This window comes from Maniola jurtina, chromosome 5 (assembly GCF_905333055.1).
Source record: "Maniola jurtina chromosome 5, ilManJurt1.1, whole genome shotgun sequence".
Classification (NCBI taxonomy): domain Eukaryota; kingdom Metazoa; phylum Arthropoda; class Insecta; order Lepidoptera; family Nymphalidae; genus Maniola; species Maniola jurtina.
In genome coordinates this window covers 2,155,678-2,182,984 of record NC_060033.1, presented here as the reverse complement: position 1 = coordinate 2,182,984, position 27,307 = coordinate 2,155,678, and the positions used below count along the sequence as shown (strand labels likewise).

At 37.7% G+C, this 27,307-nt stretch overlaps 1 protein-coding gene and 1 long non-coding RNA gene across 7 annotated transcripts; both read right to left on the bottom strand.

Moving 5' to 3' along the window:
* Positions 1-232: 232 nt before the first annotated feature.
* LOC123865445 (trichohyalin-like) lies at positions 233-27,307 on the bottom strand. 6 transcript variants are annotated; one of them, XM_045906479.1, is made up of 11 exons: positions 26,904-27,307; positions 24,234-24,395; positions 9,958-10,131; positions 7,910-8,097; positions 7,161-7,245; positions 6,374-6,545; positions 5,657-5,775; positions 5,096-5,190; positions 4,757-4,859; positions 3,444-3,884; positions 233-3,410 (listed from the first exon to the last, which is right to left on the bottom strand). In XM_045906479.1, exons 1-11 carry the CDS (start codon positions 26,997-26,999, stop codon positions 2,931-2,933), a joined length of 2,115 nt encoding a protein of 704 aa, XP_045762435.1. In that variant the 5' UTR covers positions 27,000-27,307; the 3' UTR covers positions 233-2,930. The 6 variants fall into 6 exon arrangements, with proteins under 6 accessions (XP_045762435.1, XP_045762434.1, XP_045762433.1 ...); XM_045906478.1 differs by having other exon boundaries at positions 233-3,884; positions 6,374-6,542; positions 26,904-27,306; XM_045906477.1 differs by having other exon boundaries at positions 233-3,884; positions 26,904-27,304.
* LOC123865499 lies at positions 17,781-18,103 on the bottom strand. The gene is made up of 2 exons (XR_006795982.1): positions 17,951-18,103; positions 17,781-17,843 (listed from the first exon to the last, which is right to left on the bottom strand). It is a non-coding gene; the product is annotated as an uncharacterized LOC123865499 (long non-coding RNA).

Below are 27,307 nucleotides of genomic sequence, written 5' to 3'. Positions count from 1 at the left end.
TTAACGCCATCATTCTGTGCACCATTTAATGGACACTTTATACACGGAGATCGCGCTCCAGTGCCGCAGGAACTCAGTTACACGGTATACCTTTAGAATAAATTTAAAATCGAATAAGTATCTAACTATGAGGGAAACAATGCACGTTCACGGTTCACACAAATACATAATCTGCTAAACTCAAGTTATTTCAAGTATTTTTGGGATATCATTATCAAATGAAACAAATAAATAGCAATAACAAAGTTTTAATGAAATAGAAAAAAAAACAATATTTCTTTATAACAGTATCATGCTTAATAATTCTTATAACTGTAATGGGACTACTTAGATACAATTGTTATATTTATTCGTAATTTTTTACAAAGCTAATGTGCGAAATGGACTTTGGCGTTAATATGTAACTGGCAAAGTTCGCAAGGAGGGCAAAATTGAGTTTGCCCGGGAAATGTTGACTTTGCGAAGACTTATCCATATTACATCGATTAACAATTAATTCGAATGATTGAAAGAATAACTTCTACGCTCTTAAGGCGCATCTACACCAGTAAAATTTTGCTTAGTGCGTCATGTTTGGCCAAATTGCGTAAAAAATATTCGAAAATGTGACGAAAATATTTACGTCGCTTGTTTCACACGATGCAAATTTTTATTGATTGATCAATCATTTTTTAAAGTCGCTTTTTGGTGATTCCTAACAATTCTCGAGCACAGGCCTGCATAATAAAAGTGATGTATCTTAAGATAATTTTAAACAACTAAAGAGCCATTTGCTGTTCGTTATTTGGCCTTCGCCCACCAGCTTTGTGCATGTCGACATTATCCGGGCAATGTCTATTTTGTCCATCATACGAAATTTTCCCGTAACAGATGTAATAAAAAGCGTTCAAAAATATAATTGGCTACTTTTAACACATATAATGTAGGAGTAGCAATAATTATAACACCTATCTTTAATATCACTTTCCATTTTACAAATTACAAGCTCTTTTGGACTTAGCCTACTCGACAGTCTTTCGAATACTTACAAAATATAATACCAATTTGTATACAAAACTAAAATTAACTACAAATGGACGAATGTTTTTGAAGTGAAGACGCGTTCGGCGATTTTGGGATGGGTCAAAACTTCACGACGCGTCACCGACATGCTGCATGAGTATCGAAATCAAAATTAATGTTACTAACTGGGTTTTAATTTTTGCTAAGTTACAATTAATTTGAAAATCCAAAAAAAAAAAACACTTAAAAGTGCCAACTTTTTTTTAGTTTTGTGTACAGTTGGTATTTTGTAACAAAAATGCAACTTATAAAATGTAATCCTGGCGCATGTATTTACATCACTAAACTTATTTTATTGGCTAAAATACAGTTTGCATGCTGAATACAATGAACAAGACACTTAAATTAATATCAGACTGAAAGAGCTATATGTCGGAAAATAAATGATTAATTTTTCTAAGAACTGACCATAGATGGACAGATACGTAAACAATATTTTATAGATGTAGAAATTGCATCTTGATGACGACTATAGTCCAGCAATAAAAAAAATAACGATTTTTCAATTGCGCAATATGGACGGTGGATTATAATTGCAACTAGAAATTGTCGAACAAACTAGCCTGTCCTAATTATGTACATAATTAGGACATTAATATGTCGAATAGTGCAATAACTACAATTTTAATAAAATAAATCTAGAAATAGAAAAGAAATATATTTAGAAAAAAGCTAGAATAAAATTTCTAGTAGAGAAATTGATAGAAATACTGAAATAAAGATGAATAAAAAGTTTGCTTAAAAAAGTTTAAGGAAGTAATAGTAGTTTTGGCACTACACTAATATGAAAGAATTCTATTATTTGGCTTTTTCTTTTGAAGGTCCTATTTTTCGACGGGAACTAATTCTTTTTTTGTATAACACTAAATTTCAAACTTCCTCAATAGATAAGTATGTATGTACTATTACATTGAAAAATTAATATTAGCAATCAAAATATTCATTATAAATTAATAGTTTGAATAATTATAAAACAATAGGTATTAAAGACAAGAAAGGGATGATCAAAATACCTTTTTCTTTTACAAAAATGGTTTGTATCACCTACCTTGTAAGATGAAAATAATATTACAAAACTAAAAAATTGAAATACATACTTTATAAAACGAAATTAAAAACCTGAATGGCACAGGTTTGAAATAATTGTAAATTTCAAAAATAATTATATTCAATTTCAAATTATTAAAAAAATAAAATAGACTAATTTATATACAATAATGATTATTTTATACACTTACAAGAGTGCAACTTTTGGACAGTTAGGCTTTTATTGAAATTGACAATGAATTACGTATTATATTATTTAATAGTAAAGCACTATTATTATTATCTTTATCATCATATATATTAAAATGATGTAATTTTCCGAAACTTTATACTTAGATTTATAAAAATAAGGCAATAATATTATTATACATTTTTCATAATAACATAACTACCTACATGCAATAAAAAATAAGACTACAAAACTTACGGCACCATACTTAACTATTTTTCTATATAGTTATTTTTCAAGTAAAATTTCTTTAGGCGCGACTTGAAAGTACGTAGCTCAGACCTTTTTCTAATTAAAATGGCCGCCAAACAGAACACCTGTTTTGAGGCTGTCATCTTTTATCGAGGTAATTATATACCTATATAATATGAGATAAAGAAAAATTCACGCTTGACCAAAGAATTGACTATACCAAAAATATTTTCACAAAAAAAGACCTAATGTTTCCCAAAATAGTTTCCTTGTATCTCCTATGGTTTTTGTTTTGGTCTTTTTAGTTAAAAACCACACTTTAGTTTTGAATATTATGCAAAGAATAAGGCCTTTCGTCTACTTATTTTTTTTTTTCTGAGTATGATTAAATTTAACATTTTTAATTATGGGTTTTAGCCAACATTTTGTCTAATTTTAACTGTTCCAACTGCAGCTGTCGTCGTATGGACCCCAACTGTGTTAAAATACTAACATTCTTACCCTTCTCGTTTGGCAGAGACTTCAATATGTTCTTCTGAACAACAGGCACTTTCCATTTGTCTTCAACTATTTGCATTTTCTCACTCAATTCAGACGATTTCTCCTCAAAATTGACTTTCGGTTTTGGAGAATGCCTCAAAACAGGTATAGGCAGCGTGTCGAAAACTTTTTCTTCATTTCTATTTCTTTCCATATTTTCGGCTAATTTGTTCGAATCTATGTAATTTTCGTGTAACTTTTCGACATTTTCCGAATATTTTCTGGTATCTATCGGCATATTTTCCGAAAACTTTCTTACGGTCCTGGAATACCCGTATAAGTTATCCAGTTTTCCAGGAATATTTCTTTTAGTATCTTTTTCCATATTTTCTGGAAAATTCCTAGTATCTTTTTCCATATTTTTGGAAAAATTTCTAGTATCTTTTTCCATATTTACAGAAAAATTTCTCGTCTCTTTTTCGTAAAATCTTTCTTTATTTTCGTTCAAATTTCTCAATTCTTTTGGCATTTCGTGAACTAGGGCTTTTTCTATGACGGTATTTTTGTTATCAATTTTATTCGAATATAGACTTTCTTTGGATGGATTAAGGTTTCTTCTTAAATAGCTTTCGACGTCGTAGTTTTGCGAGAAAATGGAATTATCTGGAATGTTGGTAGAATATGTTGGTTTTTGATCGTATTTGTAGAAAAATGGTAGTTTTGAATGTTTGGTGTGCACTGGAGAATCGCTTTTGGATGTGTTGGCGTGTCTTTTGGGGTGGATGGCCGCTTTTAAGAGCGCCTGATGTTCTAAGTCGATCTCCTTTTGAAGAGTTGCTCTTTTTCTTTCGTACTCGGTTGCGTTCTCTTTCATCTGTAATAATAAATGATGCTATTAGCACAGAATATTTAATAGTACCTTCTTCCCCAAGATCATTCCGCAAAAAAGGTTAAAAGTCTTTTGAAAATAAAATATAGCCTTTGTCATTAAGGAATAATATAGCTTTCTACTTGTGAAATAATTTTCAAAATCGGTTCAGCAGTTTTAGAGATTACTTCCTACAAACTTGCAAACTTTACCTCTTTATAATATTAGTATAGATTCAGGTAGTCATTCAGTCTATCTGGAATGTGTCAGAACGGATGGGCAGCGAAGGCTTAGTAATATGGTTCCCTAGGGCACCCTTCGGGTACAGAGCCCTAAAAAGCGCCACAAATTCCACCCACAGTCTTTCACACTAAGGCTGAGATTTATAGAGCGCACTTTGACTTTGCTCAGACTTAAGACACTGTTAAAACGAGACAGCGTTATACCACTGGCATAAATCTGTCTCGTTTTGACTGAAACTTAAGTCTAAGCAAAGTCAAAGTACGCTCTAAAGATTTCAACCTTAGTTCCATTTTACTTTGGCGTTATTTTGTTTCGACGTTCCAATTCCTTCAATGTTGGAGTGATGAAAATCTCATACTAATCACACGAGTCGTTTTAAGCAATTTAATATCACTTGCTTTAACGGTGTAGGAAAACATAGTGAGGAAACCTGCATGCCTTAGAGTTCTCCATAATTCTCTTAAAAGTGTGTGAAGTCTACCAATCCATATTTGGTCAGCGTGATAGACCATGGCCCTTCTCACTCTGAGAGGAGACCCGTGCTCTGTAGTGAGCCGGCGATGGGTTGATCATGAAGCACACTGAGGTTACTCCCATTCACAGGGTGTCATCGAATGAAGATCACTAATATTTACCGCAGTGCTGATGTCGTGTTGTCTGTGCGTCTCTCTCTCCTGCGCCATCTTCAGCGAACGCAACTGTTCTTCCAAGCGGCGCATCTCCGCCGCCTCCAGCATTCTGAGTAAAAATAATAATAACTAAGCACTGTTATTCGACGAGCCTGGATTTGATTCAGTGGATATTTCCATATCTCCAGAGAAAAACAGGAACCCCTTTTAGGATCACTTCGTTGTGTCTGTCTGTCGGTCGTGTCTGTCAACAAGGCTCAACAAGGAAATCAAAACCTTGAAACTTAATTTTTCAAACTATTTCAATAAAGTATAGTGGTAAAAATCACTGCACACAAAACTTACTTTTCTCTATTCTTCCTCTCTTCTTTAATCTTCTGCTGCTCCAGTATTTGATTCTTTAACTCTTGCTGGTACGAGTGACGTCTTTCTGCGGCTTCCTTAAAGATAATTTATTATGCAAGTTAGCTAAGTTGTTGAATACAATTGAGGTGGGAATTGTAAACCTAAGTCGAAGGCGAGGTTTTATAATATATGCCTTATGGGATTCCGGGAGAATAAGTAGCCTATGTTACTCTCCAGGTCTTTAACTATACACATTACCCATGCAAAAAGTCACGTCGCTCTGTTGCTTCGTTGCAACTTGATTGAAGGACAAACCAACAGACCAACAAGCCTCAATAGCTCAACAGGCTGAGGAGCCGACTGAATTCTAAAAGGTCGGCGGTTTAAACCCCACCCGTTGCACTATTGTCGTACCTACTCCTAATACAGCTTTGCGCTTAGTTGGAGGGGAAAGGGGAATATTAGTCATGACTAACATGGCTAATATTCTTTATAAAAAAAAAAACAAACAAACACACTCTCGCATTTGTAATGTAGGTAGTGATAAGTAGAATGACATACCTTTTCTGCTTGTTCGTTCCTCAAGCGGATGGCCTCGGCGTCAAATATGGAGGGCATGTAGTTGTGACGCAGTTCCGAGTACAGGCGCTCGCGCGGCTTGCGCGCCACCGACATGCGGTCTGCAAGTATTACAGCTGTACCCACCATGAAATATTGCACATCGAACTTTAGAAAGAGATTTCGGCTTCGTAGAGCGTTGTCTCTGTCACTCATACCTATGTGACGTTTCGTCGGTTTCAACGACAGAGACAACGCGCTACGAAATCGTTATCTCTTTCTAAAGTTCGATGTGCAATATTTCCTGCCTGGTATTGTACATCGATAAGAGGCGATCCTTGACGGCCTCCTTGACGCGGTGGTAAGCGCTGTGGTCTTATTAGTGGGAGCTCCCGGGTTCGATTCCGGCAGGGGTTTGGAATTTTATAATTTCTAAACTTCTGGTCAGGGCGGGGGCTTCGGTTACCACCCTACTGGCAAAGCCGTGCCGCCAAGCGATTTAACGTTCCGGTACAATGCCGCATAGAAACCGAAGGAGTATGGGGTTTAATGAAAACTGCCATACCCCTAATTACCGTTGATGGGTCCCGACAGACAGACAGACAACGAAAGCGATATAAAGGTTCCGTTTTTTCCTTGGTCACTTTTTGACATCCTTAAGTTCATCTTATCGTACAAATTCAAAAATATTTTGAATGACTTTTTTTACTGACTACTGACCGTCAAAATCCCCATAGCTGCGTCGTCGCTCGTGGTTCCTGTCCAAAGTTTTCCATTCCCACTGGTGGGAATCGCACTGCATCTGCTTGCCGTCGCCGCCATCCCCCACAGTGTGCGGAGACAGCTCCCTTTCCGCTTGCGTTAAAAGGTTGTTGCCCGGGGAAGAAGTTGTCTGTAAACCGTTTATTTTAAATTTTTGTTCGCCATCACCTCTGATTGGTTGACGCTCGCTCACTATTGGCTACAATGCATTGTTGCAACAAGAATAGCATAAATTCAGCCAATCACATCGATTGCGAGTTTAATAATGCTTGATGCAGGTTTTTCGGAATCGACCTACTGGCTGATTTGAGATCTATAGAGGGCACTTAGCGATTGTGCATTGAGGAGCCAACATCTCCTGTGGATGCTCCGGTGTCGGAGAGAAACGTACGTTGAGTATGTTCTAGAAGATTTACGGGGTGATGGTGCATATTGGTTGTTTGCTTTTCCCGCATGTTAAGCAGAGGGACGGCAGGCGGTACATATCATAAATCTGTCTTATTTTAACATTGACTTAAGCTTGAGCAATTCGAAGTACGTTCTACAGATCACAGCCTGAGTTCGACTTTTCATGTAAGGCGTAACACACACCTACGGAGTGGATTAAAGATTGAGTTGATTAAAAACGATGAAACCTTTTAGTGAATCACCCCGCCCGCGCTGGTCGTATAGAAAAGTAGATATCAGTGATTTAACTAATGCCCTAGGTATATCACTCACACGGGGATACGTCAAAGTAACTCACTCTGTACAGCGTGTCGTCGTCCGTCTGCACGGCCACCGACAGCGGCGTGCTGCGGCGGTCCACTTGCACGCCCGTGTCCACTTTACTGCAATCATTGCGATAATAGTTTTTTAAATCCAAAATATTGGCTCTCAAAAGGCCACAATTTACTCTAGAAAAAGACAGTTGGAGGAATCAACCTTGTCCACCTATTTACTAGCCATAAAGATGGTTAAACTGGTACGAAACGCAACTGCGCACGCAAACAGCGCAATTTGACGATAACATAATAATTTGACAAAGCAACACAAAAGTCTTTGCAAGAAGCTTTTGCAAGGAACCAAGCTAATAACAAAAAATGTAACTGAACTTTTTAATAAAATTTATGCCTAATAAAACTCAAGTTTTTTAAATAAAAAATAACGAGCAGGCGGATCATCTGATGTTAAATGGTTACCACCGCCGATGAACATTTACATCACCAAAGAAACCGCCCATGCGTTGCCGGCCTTTCCGGAATTTGTTAGTCCGCCCCTTGAATAACCCCATGCTGTAATCTAGTGGGCACACCGCCGATGGGGGTTGATGTTGCACAGTTTGCATGTGTGGGGAAAACGGGCGGTCGAAGTACACCAGGTACCCAGGTGTTGTAAGTGCGCCAACACCGAGTAAATCCTAAATCTCCTCAATATGCAGAGGAGAACCCATCTTTTTCACAATCTCTTTCTTTCCACCTTTTCTTCTAAAAACCAAGTCAAAAGTCTGCTTACGTGATATAAGTGTTATTAGCTCCCGACACATAGGTATGACTGACGCTGCCTCGCCGTCCCACTGGACTCTCTATCCTCTCCTGCTCTAACCTCTCTCGTTCTCTCTCCTCGCGAAGTCTCTCTCTCTCTTCTCTCTCCTTACGCTCGCGCTCCGCTTGTTCTTTGGCTTCTTGCTTCTTTTTTGCTTGCTTGAAATATAAAGGAATTATTATTTTAATACCATTCTAAAAAACTTGGCAACTTTAGTGTGAACTGTGATGTATGCGCTGGAGAAAATCGTTGAGTTTGAAAAGTTACAAAATAAATGATTATTACAGATGATAAAAGCAATAATCTTGGTTTATGGGTATGTCTAGCTACTTTTTTATAGGATGTGATTTTCGACTCGATTTTTGAATTTGTGGTTTTTGGGCGAGTGGTATGCAGTGACGGATTAACCCTTAAACAAATTAAGCAATTGCCTAGGGCATCACGTCTGAGGGGGCACCAGAAGAAGCACAAAAAAAATCCGTCCTTTGGGCATCACATCTCACTCTCACGTCACCAAAAAAAGTTTCTAGGACTAATTTGAAAATTCGCGCGTTTTAAGTTGACATAGAGTCCGACCTAGAGTCATAACCCCACTCCCGCTTGCCCACTCGCCACCACACTTCGAATGCCCCCGAAAGCCGCAAGATGCATTTCAATAAATAAATAAATTATGCTTTGTTAGGGTGCCGTACCTCAAAAGGATAAACGGAACCCTTAACGAACGGATCACTTTGTTGTCTGTCTGTCTGTCAAGAAACCTATAGGGTACTTCCCATTGACCTAGAATCATGAAATTTGGTAGGTAGGTAGGTCTTATAGCACAAGTACAGGAATAAATCTGAAAACCGCGAATTTGTGGTTACATCATTTAAAAAAAAAATTAAAATATGTTTCAATTTTCAAAATAAGATAACTATACCGAGTGGGGTATCATTTGAAAGGGCTTTACCTGTACATCCTAAAACAGATTTTTATTTATTTTTATGTATATCTAATAACTTTTGATTTATCGTGCAAAATGTTAGAAAAAATACTCGAGTACGGAACCCTCAGTGCGCGAATCTGACTCGCACTTGGCCGGTTTTTTATTGTTGTCGCACCTACTCCACTTGTAAAGTACGTTACCATCTCATCATCTTATTTTACAAAAAACCGGCCAAGTGCGAGTCAGACTCGCGCACCGAGGGTTCCGTACTCGGGTATTTTTCCGACATTTTGCACGATAAATCAAAAACTATCATGCATAAAAATTAATAAAAATCTGTTTTAGAATATATAGGTAAAGCCCTTTCATATGATACCCCACTTGGTATAGTTATCTTATTCTGAAAATTTAAACACAATTTAATTTCTTATGACGTATTAAAAAAAAACTTCTAACTACATAGATCTCGTTCAAACTAATTTTCGTTAGAAGTTTACATGGTTATGTACATCATATATTTTTTTTAGTTTTATCATTCTCTTATTTCAGAAGTTACAAGAGGAGGGGGGGGGGGGGGACGGACACATTTTACCACTTTGGAAGTGTCTCTCGCGCAAACTATTCAGTTTAGAAAAAAATGATATTAGAAACCTCAATATCATTTTTGAAGACCTATCCATAGATACCCCACACGTATGGGTTTGACGAAAAAAAATATTTTGAGTTTCAGTTCTGAGTATGGGGACCCCCAAAATTTATTGTTTTTTTTTCTATTTTTGTGTAAAACTCTTAATGCGGTTTACAGAATACATCTACTTACCAAGTTTCAACAGTATAGGTCTTATAGTTTCGGAGAAAAGTAGCTGTGACATACGAACGGACAGACAGACATGACGAATCTATAAGGGTTCCGTTTTTTGCCATTCAGCCACGGAACCCTAAAAACTAATGTTTTTAGGCAGTAAAGGTTTAAAAAGAACGATTCTAGTAAACATACGGATAGGGGGGCCCACAGGCATGGATTGCTTAGGGCATCAAGTAGTCTTAATCCGTCACTGGTGGTATGGCTATAGTGTAGAAGGTTATATGGTACCTGGTCGAGGTACTCCTTGTACTGGCGCTGTCGTATCTTGCGCAGCGTGTTGCGGCGTCGCTCGTATTCGCCGAGGCCGAGGAGGACATCGCCGGAGGTCCTCTCGCCTCGGATCAGCGGGTTGTTGGGAGAATACTCGCCGGCTTTCAGCATTGCTGGCAACCCTACGTAGCGCTGTGGAATGTAACATACAAATATCATGTACGACTTACGTCCGGTTTCTTTATTTAATCTATCTGTAAACTGTCGATAAGTTACCCAGCAACGTTGTTTTAGTCAAAAACAGTATGGACTTTTTAACAAGCAAGGTGACGTTAAAGTCTCGGAAATGGATAATGGGTGTCGGAAAGATTTCGGTCTCGGTTTCACCGAAAATAGTTTTCTGGATGAAATGAAGTCATATAAAAGTTTGTAGGAAAAAAGGAAAAAAAATACTTTCTTGTAATATTAAAGACTGTTTTTCACAATACTCAAATAATTTTAAAAGAAGAATGAGTATTTCTGAAATCATAGTTATCGCAACTTTCGTGCTCGCAAAAAACGCTCCTTCTACAAATTAAAACTATTACAAGTTACAACTTAGGTGTTAATTTTGCTTATCACGCCATTTTGGAATAAAAACTTATCACGCGGGTTTTAATTCAATTGTAAAAGAAAACAATGGTTAATAACGTAAATAACACAGAGCTTGGTACGTAATAACCTATAATTATGCATGTAGTGTCCATAATAAGTGTATAGTAGGTAGATAATTAAGCGGCCATCAACCCCATTGTCCAGTACAACATGCAAAATACTCTTTCCACATTGAATAAATCCGTCGGCCGTGTAATTAAGGCGGGAGCGCAATTATGCGATTTATCATAGAGGCGACACGTTGTTTAAATCTATACTAATAAATAAAATTGGAGTGTCTGTCTGTAATTTCGAAATAACTACCTCATATTAAGCTCATATGGTTATTTGGATGATACCATAACTGAATCACACGTTTTTAAAATTTTTGTCTGTCTGTCTGTCTGTCTGTCTGTCTGTCTGTCTGTCTGTCTGTCTGTCTGTCTGTCTGTCTGTCTGTTTGAAAAGGCTAATCTTTGGAACGGCTGAACCGATTTTGACGGGACTTTCACAGGCAAGTAGAGGATTGACCAGGGCGTAAAATAGGCTACTTTTTTAACCGACTTTTAAAAAGGGAGTTGTGTTTTTCTACCTATGTACACTGAAATCTCCGAGATTTCTGAACCGATTTGCGTCATTTCTTTTTTAATCGATAGAGGAACTTTGCGACATTGTTTCATAAAAAATTTGGAGTCCAACTCCTCAATCCTGATGCTGCAGGGGATCTGACCAATCCACGCGGGCGAAGCTGCGGGCATCAGCTAGTACCTAATATAAGGGTAAGTACACAATTTCTATTAAATGTGTGGCGGTTGTCAAAGAGGCCACCCAGGTCAGCGAAGACTTCGGGGAATGTCGCTGGGCAGCTTATGTAGGCTCCTCGTTGGGTAGTACACCGCTGCATTTGAGCAGTACGTGTTCCACTGTCTCGTCACTCCCCATGCGTGCTTTGCATAGTTTCCAAGGATATTTTATCTTAACTGATATCTTTGAAGATTTTTGAAAATCCGGCTCGAAGGACCGATGAAATTGACGCTGATTTTACTGTATACAACACTGGTTACCTGAACAATACTACTTTTAGGATTTTTTTATATCAAGAATACCATAGGTAACATGTGAAATACTAATAAATTCAGTGTAACAGAAATAATCTACAAGTAAGCAATAGCATTCCGAAACAGTGTGGTAGATGCAAAAGTACTTGTAAAAGTTCATTTGAATAAAAATATTTCGATTATACCATAACGTGTAAACTAGCCTTTGCTGTGATAGCTCCATTAACTTATTAACGCGTTATTGCGGCACGTACTTAATCAAGCAAGCTAACTACTTGCTTCTTTCTTTTTTACAGATAGCTGTAGAACGCGGCACTTTACAACAATTAAAGCCTGTTTAGTCACTGCATTAGAATTGCAAAGAATTTTTGACATATTCGTAGTCAGTACGACATAGATAGAGGGTTCTAGCCCGCTGGACCGAGTTCCTGAAAAAGATAGCGGGGAGCGGGTGGATGAGGAAGGCGGAGGACCGTGTTTGGTGGCGCGCTCTTGGAAAGGCCTATGTCCAGCAGTGGACGCTTACTGGCTGATGGAATGGAATTGAAAGATAGAGGGTTTGATTTTGGATTGTGCTACCTCGATCGAGATTCGTCTCTGTGGGCAGCTCTAGGGGGTCTAGGCCGAACCCCCAACATTGCTAAAGATGCCGAAAAATTTCGCAAAAAATTCTATAAACTACTCCTAGGTTGAAATCTATAGAGCGCACTTTGACTTTGCTGAGACTTAAGTTTCAGTTAAAACGAGGCAGATTTATGCCAGCGGTATACTAACGCTCTGTCTCATTTTAACAGTGTCTTAAGTCTGAACAAAGTCAAAGTGCGCTCTATAGATCTTAGCCCTAAAGAGTGTTATTGTAAAGCGTGAAGCCAGAAACTTGCGATGGAGGTCTTGAACAAAGTGATGATGAAGCGAGTCTTCTGGCGTAACCCATTTAAAAAGTTATACCGTGGAAGTGCCACAAATAAAACATCATGATCAACCCATCGTCAGCCAACTACAGCACAGTTTCCTTTCAAAATGAGAAGGGTTTAGGCCATAATCTGCCACGCGGTGTGCAATGCAGATAGGCAAAACTGTTACCGATAGAGATAAGTACCATCAGTAAAAATGTTGGGCTGGATGTGGGCAATCTGCTTCTTTTTGAACTCCCAAATAACGTCATTTAACGCTCTCGAGGAAAGCCGAGGCCACGTTGCTGCAATAATTTTTTTTTTTGACTGACATTTTTTGGGAGTTATGGTAAGATCGAAGGAAGGTAGCCCAGTCGTGGGCTACACATTAGATTAGAGAGGATATTTTTGATCAATTTGAAAAAAAAAATAGATGACCATTTCACACATTTCCTCCCTTTTAAACTTATTAAAAAAACTGAACTGAAACCACTATACACGGCGTCAGTTTAAAAGACGATCATTAATAACAATCAATTTTCATTTCGATAGTCATTCATTTATGAAATAAACCATGAAAACAGCGTTTTCCAAGGGTTGAAGCTGTCAATCATATTAGAAAAACCATTAACGCCAAACTTCAGCAACTTATTACGTTACAGCACTTAGTGACTTAACATAGTGGCTATTTCCTGCCGCCCCGTCGGTTATGAAACATTACAAGAGTTTATGGTAAGATGCCGTGTGAGAATTCGAAGGTCTTATACAGGTATAGGTGGACAGTCTCAAGGCTAGGGCCGAATAACCCGCCAAGAAATGCTTTAAACCTTATTTATTACCTACTCACGATATTTTCTTTCACCATTCACTGGGTCATAGAAAACTGGATTGCCTGAGAGTTGTCCATTATGTTTTCAAAGGTGTGGGTAGTGGCAAAAATCAAAACTGCACTTGACCAGCGCGGTGGACGACCACGCTGGCCAAGTGCAGATTGGTAGACTTTACACACCTTTGAGAACGTTATGGAGAACTCTCAGGTATGCAGGTTTCCTTACGATTTTTTTCTTCACCATTAAAGCTAATGATTTTTAATTACTAAAAACTCACATAACTCCGAAAAGCAAGAGGTGCGTGCCCGGGATTGAACCGACGACCTTCGATTATTAGCGGGCGTCCTAACCACTAAGTTATCACAACCTTTGAAGAAATTCATAGAAGCTGATATGATTCAGAAAGTTCCGAAGAGCAACAGAACAATAGGTACCCCCATTTCCACACAATCGCCAGACGTAATCGCAACCAATGGCCCAGAAACTAAATGATTTACATACTTCGCGTATGGTAGCATCGCATAACGAAACAATACGTTGGTTTCTTTGACTTATGAAAGTTCCAAGCGGAAAGTTGGTATGAAATCAAAATTTCATTTATTAAGCCGCCACGTGCGTTAACCGTAATGGCTTCATTCGGGTAATTTAAAAAAATCCTTTCTGGGAGCCTACTTTATGGCTTTCTTTAGCCCCAGGTCCACCACCGTCATTAAATATAAGAGTGTGGTGAAAAGACCCAAAGTTACACAGGAAAACACCGCAAAATATAAGGTTATTCTCATATTTTATTTTTAAACTTGAATTTGGTCCTTTTCGATATGACTTCTAGGAAAGCACTCGGTAATTGCTAATTTTTTTATTATACTAGCTTATCCGCCACGGCAAACTTGCAGAAGTTGACGTGCTGCGAGCGTTTACACAGTATAAAAACCAGCCAAGTGCAAGTCAGACTCGCGCACCGAGGGTTCCGTACTTGGGTATTTTTTCCGACAATTTGCACGATAAATCAAAAACTATCATACATAAAAATAAATAAAAATCTGTTTTAGGGTTTACAGGTAAAGCCCTTTCACATGATACCCCACTTGGTATAGTTATATTATATTATATACCCTATAGGTTTCTTGACAGACACGACGGACGGACGGACGGACAGACAGACAGTCAGACAGACAGACAAACAGACAACAAAGTGATCTTATAAGGGTTCCGTTTTTCCTTTTGAAGTACGGAACCTTAAAAACGTGACTTCTGCAAGAATTTACAGAAGTTACCTTCGTACAAATGGTCGCCCAGCTTTAGAGACAGCTAAACACAGTCGAAGCCTCCCACCAGACTAAATTAGACCCAATTTAGAAATTATTTTCTTGATCTGATCCACCGTTTACGTTCTAGAAATTTTGACCTGAATCAAAATTAATCAATGTAGGTACAAAAATGTCTTTACGAGGAATTCTAATCCCCGTGCCCCAGAACCCTGTAATGCCCGTATTGCGTGCGGCGTATCGTGCAGAGCCCGCAGACGACTGGAACGACTTGATCGTGGTGCTATTTATTATGATTGTTACTGTAATCGATGGTAGGGTAAACGTCTCGCGTGAACCAGGTCGTTTAACGATTTCTATGAGGTTTGTTTGATGTATAATTTTTTGATGATTTTGTTGTTTGTATCATATTAAGCCCTAATTCGCACGAGCGTTAAAAAGCGTTGCGTTAAAACCCGGCTTTGCGCTGACAATAAAAAGTGCGCGTTAAAAAAGCGTTGACGTGTGAACAGATACTTGCGAATGCATTTGTTCTATTTCGAACGCTTTTTCAACAGACGTTAAAAAAGCTCTCGTGCGAATGAGGCTTTAAGGGTTGGACGCTTCTTTTAACTCAACATCTTAATATTTCATTGTAGTATAGATAATGGGCAAAAAAGCAAAAAAAAAATGTAGTGTTGTAACTCAGTTGTTAAGACTCAATCCAGACCTGGGTGCGTTGATTTGATTTGATCAATAGACATACAAATATATTTTTAAGTTATTTTGTACTAGCTGATGCCCGCGACTTCGTCCGCGTGGATTTAAGTTTTCCAAAATCCCGTGGGAACTCTTTGATTTTCCGGGATAAAAAGTAGCCTATGTGCTAATCCAGGATAATATCTACCTCCATTCCAAATTTCAGTCAAATCCGTCCAGTAGTTTTTGCGTGAAGGAGTAACAAACATACACACACACACGCACACACGAACATACAAACTTTCGCCTTTATAATATTAGTGTGATTATGAGACGCTGCAATAACTCATTACTCGGTAGTAGGTAGGTATTAAATCGATTCGCATGTGGAATCTTAGGTGTAAGCCTTCTTAGTTGCGTATTATGTCATTTCATACTCCAGTTAAAATAACTCAATGCTCATTTCCAGGGTCCCGTACCTCAAAACGAATGTTATATGTTCACTTTGGGACCAACCCCCTTTGAATAAATTGGATAAAAAAAATTAAACTGGTCCTCGTATTCAAAACTACAAATTCCAATTTTTGTTACCTTATTTAGAGTTCGTGGTGCGTCGCTACAAACTCATGCTCCTTTACCACTTCTATACTCTAAATTCTTTGGTATACAATCCAGACTCCAAATCCAATAGTTAAAACATCTCACAACTGATATAATATTTTTACTAACACTGATCCCATGAACCAAACACAAAACACAGTCCAACAAGTTAAAAAACTTTTTTATTCGTACACAAGTAACTACCCTTGACTGCAATCTCACCTGGTGGTAAGTAAACATGCAGTCTGATGGCAGCGTGCTAATTTGAGGGGTATGGCAGTTAAAGGGAACATCGACCGTTCAAAGTATTGCTTGCCAGTTACAGAAAAACTTCGACCGTTTTAATTAGTTCTGTCGGATTAGGTACGCAGTCCACATCCGTCGGTTAGCACATCGCATCGCAGACTGAACGCTGAATTCAGCACACGCTATTGTTTTGTACACAGAATTCAGAAAGGATACAGAAATAGTAAAAGTGCGTGAGCTTGTAGCAGACAAACTCCGAACGTTTAACTAGTTACGTCAGATTACGCAGTCTACATCTATTGGTTAGCATATCACATCGCAGTCTGAATGCTGAATTCAGCACGTGCTTGTTCTGTGTCACAGAATTCAGAAAATATGGAAATAATAAAGGTGTGTGAGTTTGTCGCTGCACAGATGAATTGCATTCGGACGTACAGAACCTTTAGAACACAAGAAGTTTTTTTATATGGGACTTTATGTGGACTGGCCATTATAAGGCTTCCAAATGTATAGAAAATTAATGGGCCCGCATGTCTAAGACCTAACATTACATTACCTATTACCATTAGCTGGAAAACCATTCTTCCATTACCTAACGTTAAAAAATCAATAATATTATGTTACAGTAAGTAGTTTGAAATTACATGTCATACAAAAAAAAAAAAATTTAAGACATGCCACTTTATTTTCAAAAAAATCTAGGAGATTTCGCGTGGCTCTAGTATAGGTATCACAATGGCCCAAGCTTAGGGGATTTTATTGTACAAATGTGAAAGAATATTATATTGGCGCATTTCGAACTAAAAACTAAAATAACTGAGACATTAAAAAATGTGATTGTGGAATTCTGACCACATAATAATACGTCTAGCCTTAAAATACTTGAGCTGAAACAGACCGGAAAATATTTCAGTTTATAAATAAAGAGATTAAGCACAAATATGAATAATTTCCATGTATTTTAACTGCATGGAAATGAGAATAGACCTGTTATTTAAGTAAGTACTTAAGTTATTATTTAAGTAGTGTAAATAACAATGCTAAAGCGGCAAGCTCACCGGCTTTATAATATGTAGATATGAGAATGGATGCAGGCACGGACACTCCGGCCAGAACAAGCTACTGGGTTTTCTGTCAAGTCAGTAGCAGCGAGTTGGGAAGTTGGTGGTATTACTGTGTGCCCCGAAAATATTCTAAAATCGTTGGAGGATGGCGTGATGTGTCTCCGATCGTGTCGGATTGTTGTCTCATCTTGCTGATTGGAGTATGAAAATGAGGAAATAAAGATTGCACACACATTGCATTGTAATATTTCCTGCTTAGTTGGATAGTCTTCATTGAGGTTTCTTGCTGAGGTCGAAATTCGATCAGGAAAAATGTCCTTCCGACCGAATTTTGGCCAAAACGGCCATTCATATTATAGTGAAACGATGTGTATGCAAACACAGTTGCACTCTCTATTGCCTCACTCTCATAGCCCGATGCGACAGCAATCAGACACGACCTGGAGGAGAATGATAATTAATTAGCAATCTACGCGTGCACAAGTGTGGGCACAAGCACATTTGCACTCTCTGTTCCCTCACTCTCATAATCCGATGGGGTGGTAATCCGACACGGCCGGAAGAGAATATTATAATACAGTAGAACGCCGATTATCCGAACGCCGATTAACCGAATCGCCAATTATCCGAATCGGTCCTAAGCGTAATTTAAAAAATTAAAACCAAGCACTGTAAGTAAGTAATGTAATTTTTCTTTATTCTTTTTATTAATCTCCCTCTCTCTATCTCTAGTGCACTACTTACATATTGTAGAATTGAGTTTGTTAAATTTAATAAAGTTTATTCTATGTGTGTCAGTTCGTTTTTCTTTATTACCAGTCTATGTCCGATTATCCGAATTTTCGATTATCCGAATCGACCCCGGTCCCAATTAATTCGGATAATCGGCGTTCTACTGTAATACTAGATGATGCCTGCGACTTTGTCCACGAGGGTATAGGTTTTATAAAAATCCCGTGGGAACTTTTTGATTTTCCGGAAACGAAAAGTAGCCTATGTCCTTCCCTGGGATGCAACCATCTCATGCTGTACCATATTTCGTCAAAATCGGTTAAACAGGTGAGCCGTAAAAAACTAGCAGACAGACAGACACACTTTCGCATTTATAATAATGAGTATGGATAATGGTAATGAATGATGGGCGGTGAGCGTATAGCTTCACCGTTTTCATAACCATGTTATTACATAAACTCTTTCGTATTAACAATTTCCTTATCTCTACCACAACATATCATGATGACGAGGAAAGTGACCAACAGGGGTGATTATTCAAGTTAAAACGTTCAAGTTACAAAAGATGATCAAACCATATTAAACTGTGGATTACATGTATTGATGTAAAACGTGTATTCAACACATCGCAATGAACGATAATTTATTTTATTAATAGATTTTATACCTATACCTACTATTTTAGTTATTTTAAACCCTGTGGTAACTTTTATTTTCAGGGATAAAAAGTAGCCAATATCCGTCTCTGAAAGATATCTCTGCATAAGTAAGTACCTACCAAATGTCCAAATTGGTGATGGTCAGTGAAAAGATAATAGACCGACAGCCTTACATTTTTCCATCCATAAATGAAAAAGTGTTATCCCGGAGAAGTAATTTCTATACCGGAAAATCAAACAATTCCCACGAGATTATTACTAATTATTTATTTATTGTTAATTTTAGGACAGGTATCTCAATAATAATAATTATAATTATAATACCTGAAAAAATAATTATAATACCTGATTTTTTTGCTACCATGCCTCTTTAAACATCTAAGTAATATGGTAAAACATTGATCCAAAAAAAAAATACATTAACCTAATTTCCTTGATAAAATATAAAATATTTGTTCAGGCCAGCCCCAAGGGTGTGTCTACGGTATAGCTAATTTAGCTAATGCAGACTATAACGTTTAGGCCAACACTCTAGAGGCTAGCTACACTCCCAAATCAACACCCTGTCGCACCTAGATATTATTGATTGATTCCCAAATATAATATTTTAGGGTTCTGTGAAACTTATAATGGAAAAACCTTATAATGAAAAAGAGATTTAAAAAAAATCGGTCAAGTGCGTACCTGCATTGTCATGCAATCCAACCTGTGTTTTAAATTTCAAGCCTCTAGCTCACCCGCAAGTTAGTTTAGAATCAATTACAAGATTTGTTCCTTTTTTCAGACATTTTGAAGAATTATCGTCATATTTCAACAAATTAACACAAAACAATATTAAACTGTATGTATAAAATAAACCTTCTTCTTGAATCACTCTATCCATTTATGAAAACCGCATTAAAATCGGTTGCCTAGTTTAAAAGTTCTAAGCGTACATTTTCACAGACGACGGGAAGCGACAAATACTATGTAGAAATAGTACCTACATTTATTTTCGGAATGACTTTCTTTTACAATACATATTTATCTGTGGTGTTGAATATTCGACAGTCAAGATGCCTGTCCGACCTGTCCGAGATAAAGATCCACGCAATAGACCTCAGTTCAGATTTTAAGACCATGACGGCTCATACAAAAACATTAACTTACTTCACTTATTTCACAAGTATCTTCCATAACTCCACTATAAACTACTTTCAAGCTATTAACTTGTATTAGGTAACTATTGTACTGGACACACTTTTTGTATGCAGTTTTTGAGCGTGATATAGTAATTCACATTTGCATCGAGACTCGGGTCTGCTTCTTCAGCTGTATCAATTTTGCGACTCCTACACAACTCTGCAAATCTGGTAATAGCACGAGCTAAAGTGTTAAGTGGTATAAATTACCTTATGCTCCTCTCCATCGAATCTCGGCAAACTATGCAAGATGATAGTGTGAGTTTTGGACCAATGTAGTAAAGACGAGGAAGCTTTTGCAGTTTTTGCAAGGAAGGTATCTACTGTGGACTATATTATTATACTTATATGGTGCGGCAGAAGTAGATAGCGTATCAGATATAACCATGAAATTTTGCAGACATATTCTAGAAACTAATATCTGTGCCCGTGGTGTTTTAGATTTTTCTCATATATGTAGTTTTAAAATTACAGGTGCTCAAAGATTTGCATGTTAATTTTTAAGACCGCGTAACTTTGAAAACGAATATATTAACAGAAATCTGGAAAACCACAGACATAGATATAAGTTTCTAGAATATGTCTGCAAAATTCCTCACAGGCATATTCCACAGGCATAGATATTAGTTCCCGGAACGTTTCTACAAAATTCCATTGCATGAATTAAACCTAGGATATGATCCACGAATCACGATCAAATAAGCTAAGCACTAACCAACGAGGCCTAGGTCCTAGTTATTATAGTAGGTAGTTTGAATCTGCTGGTCTATACTTAGAATACGAATAAGCGATGCGGTCATCACACGTTTTCGCATGGAATCTGATCGGTTGCAACGTGCGAAGGTCAATTAGAATACCCATTTATTAATTACTAGGTAATGCCCACTTTATCCACCTGGAATTAGGCTGTTAGGGGCCCATACTTCAAAAGAAAAAAAGGAACCCTTATAGGATCACATTGTTATCTGTCTGTCTGTCCGTCTGTCGTGTCTGCCAAGAAAACCTATAGGGGTACCTACTTCCCGTTGACCTAGAATCATGAAAGGCAGGTAGGTAGGTCTTATAGCACAAGTAAAGGAAAAAACCCGAAAACCGTGAATTTGTGGTTTCATAATTAATAAGTGACATTTCTTGAGCGATATCACGGAACCCTTGGTGTGCGAATCCGGCTCGCACTTGACCGGTTTTTCAGGATGTATTTTACTGTCTATGTTTTTCATGGACCTGCCAGCAAATAGATAGATAACTCTGACTTGGAAATACATTGGGCTACTAAAGATCTCAACTTTTTGAACATCATTGAGAGTAATGGAGACAAGGCAGTCTCAAATCGCAAGTGATTTAGTTTGCGCCCACGTACACTCGCGTGATAAATAACATATAACATTCGTTTTGAGGTACGGAACCCTGGAAATGAGCATTGAGTTATTTTAACTGGAGTATGAAATGACATAATACGCAACTAAGAAGGATTACACCTAAGATTCCACATGCGAATCGATTTAATACCTACCTACTACCGAGTAATGAGTTATTGCAGCGTCTCATAATCACACTAATATTATAAAGGCGAAAGTTTGTGTGTATATGTGTGTGTATGTTTGTTACTCCTTCACGCAAAAACTACTGAACGGATTTGGCTGGAATGGAGATAGATGATATCCTGGATTAGCACATAGGCTACTTTTTATCCCGGAAAATCAAAGAGTTCCCACAGGATTTCAAAAAACCTAAATCCACGCGGGCGAAGTCGCGGGCATTGGCTAGTAAAATATAATGTAGGTCAGAACTCAGAAGCCTATATTATCATAGTGAGAATTTTAATGTGTTTATGGTATGAGCTTGGCTGCAGCCTTGGCTAGAACAATACACGATTATAATCTCAACGGAAACGAATTTAAGTGCATCAACGCGTTGCAATCAAACTCTTGGCTCCATCACGTATACTTATAAATATCTACGTAGATTTTGTAAAGAGCATAGCAGTTTCCGGCAACTTTGTTTTCCAGAAGTGGGATAGAGAATACTTCTTGTTTTTTTTTTTGCTTTTGTGGAATATCACAAAGAAACGAGGTGTTTTAGTTTTTTTTTTTGGAATATTTTAGTATTTAAACATCATTATTAATATCCTTCCTATCGCCAGTGAATGGTTCAGATGCCTGGGATAGTTAACATCACGGAAACTGACATGGGTCACTCTTATCCCAAAAATGGTATATGGTTAATAGGAAGATGAAAAAAAGACTATTGTATATTCCACGCGGTCAAAAAGCCGCAAACTATAGCTATTCGTAGATTATTATGCAATTATGTAAGTAAGTAAATAGAGGATTAACTTATGACGGTACTGAATGACTAGCTTCACCCCAGCCTGGCTGCCGCGGTATTGATCAGCTGACGGAATAAATGCATAACCTTGGTGCCCCGAGGGACATATTCCTCCCACAGGAGGGGGCAATCTCTGCAGTACTTCGAACATGCGCATTGCTGCAATAATATTTGTACTGTATAACATTACAAGTGCTTCCGAAACGGTCAAGCACGTTTTGAGCTTGGTGCGTCCGTCAAGCAGCTTGAGCCAACAAACGGCACTTTTCTCATTACTCGAATACTGTCCGAACGTCACAAGCAAAAATATATATAAAACTAGCCGATGCCCGCGACTTCACCCGCGTGGATTTAGGTTTTTTGAAATCCCGTGGGAACTCTTTGATTTTCCGGGAAAAAAAGTAGCCTATGTGCTAATCCAGGATATTATCTATCTCCATTCCAAATTTCAGCCAAATCCGTCCAGTAGTTTTTGCGTGAAGGGGTAACAAACATACAAACATACATACACACACACACGCACACACACACACACATACAAACTTTCGCCTTTATAATATAATGTAGTGTGATTGCATCAATCACTGTCAAGCACGTAAATGCTTGACTCAAGCATCAAGCAAATTGTGTAAACGGTCAAAATGCTTGGCTCAAGCCAAGATTTACGTGCTTCAAGTCAAGTCGCTTTACCGTCTCGGAAGCCATTTAATAGGTATACTTCAACTACAAACAAAGTTTACAAAGTTTGCTTGGACCGAAGCCTACCGTCGTTGATTGAAGTTACAACAGGGTGAACTAGAGTGAGGGAACTCTCGTTCCTTAATCAACGATATATCAAATATTAGGTAGGCTATGGTGACGTGAAATCATAGAAAAATAGGGCTACAATAGGGCTACCTGCGTCAAAGGTTCTAACATTTGACGCCTGCCAGTGACGTCCATGTAACGTCGAAGCTTTGACATTTTCTTAGAATTTGCCTAACTGTTGTGCACTGTGGCTACAGTCTGACAATCAGAATCACTTCTGTTCAAATCAAATCAAATCAAATAATTTTATTTGCTTAAATGCGGGTTAAATAGGTCTTACAAATTCATATTGGTATCACCACATTTGCCATGGAATGGCGTGCAAATTTCGTGCATGAAACGTCAATGGTTAAAATCACTCAAAGTCCATATCTATCTATTTTATGTCAAAATAGCCAAATGTTTGGCTGGTACTCTCTCGATATTGGTAGTTTACTCTGCTATCGGATAAATGATAGACTACGTTTAGCCAGCGATTTGCGAATCTAATGAAACAACTACATAGTTCAGCAGTTCGTCATTGCCAATGCCAAATCAATGTAACAGTAGTAAAGTGCGAATCGCCTACGCGTTTCACATTGTCCGATTGCAAGGTAGTGTCAGATTTACAGTTTAACTAAATAATATGGCCTCTTGGTTCTTTTACTAATACTTAATTACATTTTATTAGGCTGTTCTTAGGCTTTGCTGCGGTTGCATTTTTGAAAATCCATTCTTAGCTGACATCTACGTCATAAAAGCTACCTGCATGCCAAACAGCCTGATCCGTCCAGTAGTTTGAGCTGTGCGTTGATACATCAATCAATCAGTCAGTCAGTCCGCCAGCTATCTATATACCTACAGATGAATACCTATAAAGATTATGTGAGTGGTTACTAAGCATAATTTCCTTATTTCTACAGCATACATTAGGTAAAGTACCAACTCCCATATTTACTTACAGTTGCGTGCAAGTAATTGTTTAAACGCTGGATAGGTAAATGTAAACTGTAAGCATTGTAAACGTAATTGCTAAAGGAAATCTGTTTTTACGACAAGTCCACTGCGTCTTTAAAGCCGCGGCCTCAATGCCATGAGTGGTGGGCGTAGAAATATTTATTACTAGCAACCCGCCCCGGCTACGCACGGGTAGTTTATTACAAATTTTCGTAAGGATCTCTAACTTTTTTTTTGAAATATGTAAGTTTTTACTAAACTCATACCCCTTTGGTTTCTACACGGCATCGTACCATAACGCTAACGGCAGCACAGCTTAGTCGGTAGAGTGATAACTAGCCACCGCCAAAGACTCCCACCAGACCATTATCATAATAAACTTACCCGAATATATCTTTCTAGATCAGGCGGGATTTCATCTTCGTGAGATAGCTTTTCCTGGGGACCTGCATCTGGTGGCACATTGTTCTCGGAGAAGGCTCTGGGACGGCTGAATCGCACTTGCTTTACACTCTTTGAGATGTTATTGTTATTTTCGTCTACATTCTGAAACAAATCACTATCACTATAAAACTATAAAAAGTTACCTTTCTCTGAGTTTATCTACCCATATACCTACATTATCTTAGAAACGTCATGAGATTGGTTAACGGGAGGGGGGGCCGTGGTAACAGACAAACACACTTTCGTATTTTTAAATAATACTGATCAATAATATGGGTCTAATAAAACTGCCATTATTTTATTCAGATACAGGTTAGCCCTTGACTGCAATCTCACCTGGTGGTAAGTGATGATGCAGTCCAAAATGGAAGAGGGCTAACCTGGAAGGTGAATGGCAGTTTTTATTAGACCCAGATATATACATCGTACCAGAACGCTAAATCGCTTGGTGTTACAGCTTTGCTGGTAGGGTGGTAACTAGCCACGGCCGAAACCTCTCACCAGATCAGACCAGACGTTTAGAAATTATAAAATTCTAATTCGATAACTTTGCAGGGGATTTGAACCCGGGACCTCCCACTGATGAGACCACAGCGCTTACCATTGCGCCAAGGAGGTTACCATATCTCTTCCACGTTGCTGCTTCCATCTTAGACCGCGTCATCACTTACCATCATGCGAGATTGCAGTCAAGGACCAACTTGTATCCAATAAACTCTAAAAACGGTCCGATTAATTGATTGCCGAAATAGTTATGCACAAAAGTACCTAGATTATTTATTTCAGAACACTTCGTACTTACACAAAAGAATCAAAAATATAAAGAACCACATAATAATCAATACATTTTGACATTTCATGTTCACACTCCATGCATATTAGAGGAGCCATTGAATTTAAAATGTATAGAGCCAAAATAACCATACAATAAAGCTTCTTACAAGATTAATAGTAGCTTCAGAATCTCGCCTTGAACTTCTGATTTAATAAGTAACAAAAGATTTTGTATTCATTGGCTTATTGTTGGTGATTAATTTTGACAGAATGTGGGTAGTTAGGCTATTTATAAAGGGCCTTACATATAAAACGATTACATTATTATTCATCACTTGCTTTTGCTCGCGACTTCGTCGGCGTTCTTAGGGGTGAATTTTCAAAAATCCTTTCTTAGAGGATGTCTATCTACGTCATAATACCTATCGGCATGCCAAAATTCAGCCCAGTTCGTCCAGTAGTTTGAGCTGTGTGTTGATAGATCAGTTAATCAGCTTTTCCTTTATATTAGACTAGCTGATGCCCGCGACTTCGTTCGCGTGGATGTAGGTTTTTTAAAATTCCTGTGGGAACTCTTTGATTTTCCAGGATAAAAAGTAGCCTATGTGCTAATCCAGGGTATAATCTATCTCCATTCTAAATTTCAGCCCAATCCGTCCTGTAGTTTTTGCGTGAAGGAGTAACAAACATACACACACACATACAAACTTTCTCCTTTATAATATTAGTGTGACTAGATGATGCTCTTTACTTTGTTAACATGAATTTTTAGATTTTTAAAATATTTGGAGTAGGTATGATATAATCACAAAGCACGATATAATCTCTGTACCATCAAATTAGTTAAACGGATGACCCTTGAAACAACCAGACAGAAACAGAAAAACTATCACATTTATAAGTATAACATAAAAAGTATACATTTCATTTTTATTACAAGACTGCAATATCATCTGGTGGTAAGTGATGATGCTGTCTAAGATGGAAGTAGGCTGACTTGGAAGGAACATGTAAACGCAATTAATACCTGCATATTCATTTTACTATACCTAAATTGCCTAATTGATTTCAACACTAGTCATACTAAATTCTAAAACTCTTGGTGGCATATCTTTGCTTGTATGGTGCTAATTAGCCACCCATCAGACCAGATCAAAAGTTATAAAGTTTCAAGGCCCTACCAGGAATTAAACCCAGGACCGTCCCACTAATAAGGCCACAGTGCCAAGAGGTCTGCAATTATTTGGTACCTAATAAAAGTTTCTAAAAAGAACTTTAATGTCCTTACAAAATGGATTTAGATGCAATAGCTTAGTGGTTAATGGGTTGGGCTAAAATCTGAAGCATGTAGGTATAGGTAATAAAATAATCAATGATGCTGTATAAATAACGGAAATTAATGGGGGAATTTTATATTTTATGGAAGAAATCATGAATGCATCAGAAAAACACATTTGGAAAAACAAAAACCAAATATAAAATTTACTTACTCTGTATGTAAATAGTAAAATATTTATGCTAAAAAATATTAGTTAAGACTTACCTCTACCTACTAGTTTAATAAGACCTCAACACTCATTTAAGTAATCAAAACAGAAACATTTAACTTCATAAAAATAACCGTTTACTAAGCACTGAAAAATTTGTATTCATCTACGAAAACGTCTGAGCGGGCGAATCGATAGGACGGTGACCGGCGACTGGCGAAAAGCCGGAAAATCAATATAGTCGAGTTTTCCATCGACATGTCGAACTGCCGGCCGGCAACAGGTAGGTAAAGTATACATCACACTAGGGCTGAAATATAGTAGAAAACAAAATTCAAAATTATCTTACATTGTTACCCGGCGAAAGACCGAGGGAAGTTTTCTCTTGCTCTATCTCACGCCTTTTCTCTGTAATTAGCCTTTCTAAATCCTCCGTTGATAACATTGTGAATTGTGATGAGCCAGTTTCAACTTTTCTTCCGATTATTTAAGTATTTTAATGGCGGGAAATGAATGCCCGCTATTTGTTGAAGACAATTTTCGTTGAACACGAACTTTTTAATCTGTCTATCGGTGTGTTAAAAAGTTTAGATGTGTTTTTAACTATTTCAATTTAACAAGAGCAACAATTATTATGAACCAAAATCACAATTTTTAACCGCCACCAAAATTTAAAAATAATTAACTAACATGTCATTGATGTCATTGGTCAATGTTGACACTTGAAACTAGTGTTTTCACTTACGATTTTGA